The following is a 4,087-nucleotide window of genomic DNA, read 5'->3' on the forward strand; positions in this document are numbered from 1 at the left end:
CGGACATTGATGAAATCACACTTATACTTATCATCAATCATCTATTATACATATAAATTAAAACAGCCAGTGACCTAGATCACTAAAAGACAAGGAATATGAGTCTACTAGTGCACAGCTGCAGGGTCCCTGGTGACAAAGTGGTTATGGGTTGTGCGGCTAACCACAAGGCCAGCGGTTCAAAACCCCAGACCAGCTCCGTGGGAGAAAGAAGAGGCTTTCTACTCCTGTAGAGTTATAGTCTGGGAAACCCACAGGGGCAGCTCTCCTCTGTCCTATAAGATGGCCATGAGTCGGCATTGATATTCAAGGCAGGCAAGCTGAGGGGCAGGTAGGAGGGTCCTCTTTACTGCAGGGAATGGCTTCCAGGCCTTCGAGGGAAGAAGACCAAGCAGAGGCCCGTCTGGAAAACTAGATGTAGCTTCTGTCTTGGACAACTCATGGTGCCGGCAGATGGCTATGGGGGGCAGGGGGGGGGGTGTTGTGGCGGGGGCTGTGTTCAGCCAAGTGCTAGTCAAGGGACCAGCAGCTCAGCGGAGCTGTCGGCTCCCTGTTCCCTCCTCCGGACGTTGTCCAGGTTCCCTATCGTTCCAACACGGCAAAGTCACTTTAGTCCTACTTGCTCCCAGATTCCCTGCAACCCAGTGAGAGCCCCCCAAGGTTGTCGACTTCAGTTCATCTTGTTTGTAAACAGGATGAGGCTAAAATCGTTTGAGCACCTGTCTCCATCCACCAGCCCCAGCCTCCCTGCTAGACCTGAAACACGCTCACCTGCATTTGCTAAAAAACACAACTCCACCCCCACCACACACACAAAAATTGGTACCTGTGGCAGTCTACACCCCAACACTTGCCCCTTGACTCAGCTGATAGAGCCAAACTCAGCCCGGGGTGGTGCGGGGAGCATCTATGACCAATTGAAGGGACAGATAAGTCAGCCATTCTCCCAACCTCCTGGTTTGAGACAGCTGGTGCCTTGGCTACAGAGGGCCAGGGAGGAGGAAGATGCCCAGAGGCTCCACCAGGATGGGGGGGGGGCAACGTGAAGAGCTAGCAGCCCCTGCTTCCAGGCCAGTGAGAGCCCCAGACCCAGAAGTGGTGACCCAGAAACCCTGGGGGTAAGGATGCGCTTCCGGGGGACCGCGCCCAACGCCAGCAAAGAGCCAGCATCTGGCAGGATTTGGTGACAGCGTTGCTTGCCTGCCTGCCTGCTCTGGGATGTCTGGGACCCTCACATAAAATAACAATAAAAATCAACTCGGAGGTTCTCACTGCCCTTAAGTTGAGTCTAACTCAGTAACCCCACTGCCCTTGAGTCTGACTCAGTAACCCCACAGGACGGGGTAGAACCGCCTCTGTGGGCTTCGGAGGCCGGAAATCTTGATAGGTGGAGACAGCCTCCTCCTCTCCCCCCTAGGGTGGATCCTGCAAGAGACAAAGGACAAGAGAACCGCTTCTGCGGAGATGCCCAGTCCTGAGCAGCTGTGGAACCTGCTCTCTTGGGATGGAGAGGGCGGCCCTCTCCTGCGTTCTGGCCAGGCCCTACACTTGACTTTGTGACTTCCCCTAGGAAACCAACAGGGGGCAGTTCCTCCCTGTTCTAAAGGGTCCCTATGAGTCAGCATCGCCTTGACGGCATTGAGCTTGAGTTTCGAGGGCCTCTGCGGAGTGCAGGAGTAGACCCAGGTTCGGATCAATACTTGGGAGTCTGAGTCTTGCTTGTAGCCGTCTGCAAAGTGGGCCAGTAATAATGAGCCCTGAGAGGGTTCAATGATGTACTATGTGTAATTCTAAACTTCTGAGCGTTTTCTGGGAATAAATGGACACACTATATGTGAAGTCTGGGGGGCATGGGGGGAGGGGGGAGGCAACAGCTGTGAACAGCAAGAGGCTTTCTTTCTTTCCTTCTTTCTTTTTTTTTGGTTCCCCATTATGGAGACTTGGTGGCTTAGTGGTTATGCGTCGGGTTGCTAACAGTAAGGTCAGCAGTTCAAAAACCACCAGCCACTCCACAGGAGAAAGGCGAGGTTTTCTACTTCAGTAAAGAGTTAACAGTCTGGGAAACCCACAGGGCCAGTTCTACCCCGTGCTATGGGGCCGCCCCTGTGAGTAAATAGTATGGTTCCAACACATTTCATCAAAGCACAGGAGGAGAACCAGGTTCCCCCAGGTAAAGACCAGCTGGTTTCCAGTAGATTCCCACTCCCAGAGCCCCACAGAGCAGAGCGGAACTGCCCCACGGGCCCGGGTTGTACATCTTTCCCATCTCAGATTGCCTCATCTCCTTCAGAATGGGCTGGTGGGTCCAAAGTAGCGTAGCTTAATCCACTGCACCACCGTTACTCCTCAGAATGCCCTCTCCAGCCCCGACCTCTCTCTCCCTTGAGCTTTGCCCTCAGACTGGACACTGCCCACCGAGACTCGATGCTTGCCTGGTAGAAAGAAGCCTTAGAAACGCCTAGAGTCAGTTCTATCCCATTCATGTTGGGCATGGGAAAACAGGCTGGAGACACCTGAAGTAACGTGGTCTCTGGGGCCACTTACCTCTCAGCTACGTGCACTATCCGCATGCTTTCATGTCCCTCTGTCAGCTGGACAACATGAAGCAAAACCAAACTCATGGCCATCAAGTCGATGCTGACTCAGAACAACCCCGCAGGACAGGTAGAACCGCCCCTGTGAGTTTCCCAGAGGAACTCTCTGGAGGACGGGGAAGCCTCCAGTGCAGCTGGAGGTTTTGAATGGCGGGCCTTGTGGGTGGCAGCCCAACGAGGAACTCATTATGCCGCCAGGGATCCTTAACTGATGCTACAGTGTCCTTAATATAATTTCACCCCTCAAAAATAACAAGACATCCGTTAAAGTATGTCCAAAGATCCTCCCAGGCCTAAAGCTCTGTGATTCCATTTAATAAGCAAAAAACCTCACTGACATGGAGTTGATTCAGACTCACAGGGGCCCCATGGGACAGGGTAGAACCACCCCTGTGGGTTTCCCAGACTGTTAACTCTTTACAGGAGTAGAACGCCCCCTCTTTCTCCCATGGAACAGCTGGTGGTTTCGAACTGCTGACCTTGCCCTTAGCAGCCAGATGCATAACCACTATGCCACCAGGGCTCCTTTAGACTCCATAATGAGAACAAACCCAAAAAAAAAGCCTTTTGCTGTTGAGCAGATTCCAACTCATAACAACCCTGTAGGACAGAGGAGAACTGCCTGCAGGGCTTTCCAGGGGCCATCTGTGGGGAAGCAGAGTGCCACTCTTTCTCCCTGCAGAACAAGGTGAGTTCACACTGCATCCAAGCACTGCACCACTGAGCCACCAGGAAAGCCAAGAAAGCTGCAGCCATTTACTGGTAAGCCACTGAAGTGCACAAAGCAACTAGAAAAGTATGAGTGATTCAGTCACTGGGCTGTTGGGAGAGGGAGACAGAGACAGAGACAGACAGACAGAGAGAATAAAGAAATCTTCTGGCTATTATAATGGGGAGAAAGATGAGGCTGTCGGCTCCCATAAAGATTCACAGACTCAGAAACCTTAACTAGGTCTTATGAGTCCGCACTGACTCATGGCAGTGCTGTGGCTTGGTCCCTGACTCTTGATACCCATCATAAAATTCCCTCTGTTCCAGGAAGTGAAAATTCAAATAAGCGAGTGGCGCTCCATTTCAGAACGTGAAGGGTGTGATGGTGGAAAATCAAGGGAAAGGACGCCTGGTGGTACTGATGGTTGTATCCATTTTATGCACGTTTTTCTTTACAAAGCAGTTTTTCCGAGGTCAAGCATCCATCGGAGCTCTGGCCCTCAATGGCAGTGAAAATGCACGAAGACATCTACTTTCTCTGTGAGCTGGTTAGGACGTTAAAGATCCTGCACCTACATCAAAGGGCCGCGGGGTGCCACTGCGGGGGAGGGGGGGCCCGCGCGTGGTCGGCGGGGATCAGAAGGGACACGAATGGAGGGCACGTGGACACACTTTACCTCCTTGCTGCGGTGCCTCAGCTCCTGCTCGGCCGCCGGGAAGGCCGTCTCGGCCGCGATGAGCTCCTTCACGTGCAGGACGGTGGCGGAGGGCGGCAGTTCGAA

At 53.0% G+C, this 4,087-nt stretch overlaps 1 protein-coding gene across 1 annotated transcript in view; it reads right to left on the reverse strand.

The window, feature by feature from the left end:
- LOC101651317 (sacsin) overlaps positions 1 to 4,081 on the reverse strand; it is a gene marked incomplete at both ends in the record, with an annotated part of 19,838 nt that extends 15,757 nt beyond the window's left edge. Inside the window, one exon of the mRNA XM_004714847.3 lies at positions 3,983 to 4,081. Coding sequence (XP_004714904.3) covers positions 3,983 to 4,081 — 99 coding nt within the window. The remainder of the gene's footprint in view (positions 1 to 3,982) is intronic.
- Between the last annotated feature and the right edge of the window lie 6 nt (positions 4,082 to 4,087).

Source organism: Echinops telfairi, unplaced genomic scaffold (assembly GCF_000313985.2).
Source record: "Echinops telfairi isolate 266 unplaced genomic scaffold, ASM31398v2 ScPeMD7_2565;HRSCAF=3150, whole genome shotgun sequence".
Taxonomy (NCBI): Eukaryota; Metazoa; Chordata; class Mammalia; order Afrosoricida; family Tenrecidae; genus Echinops; species Echinops telfairi.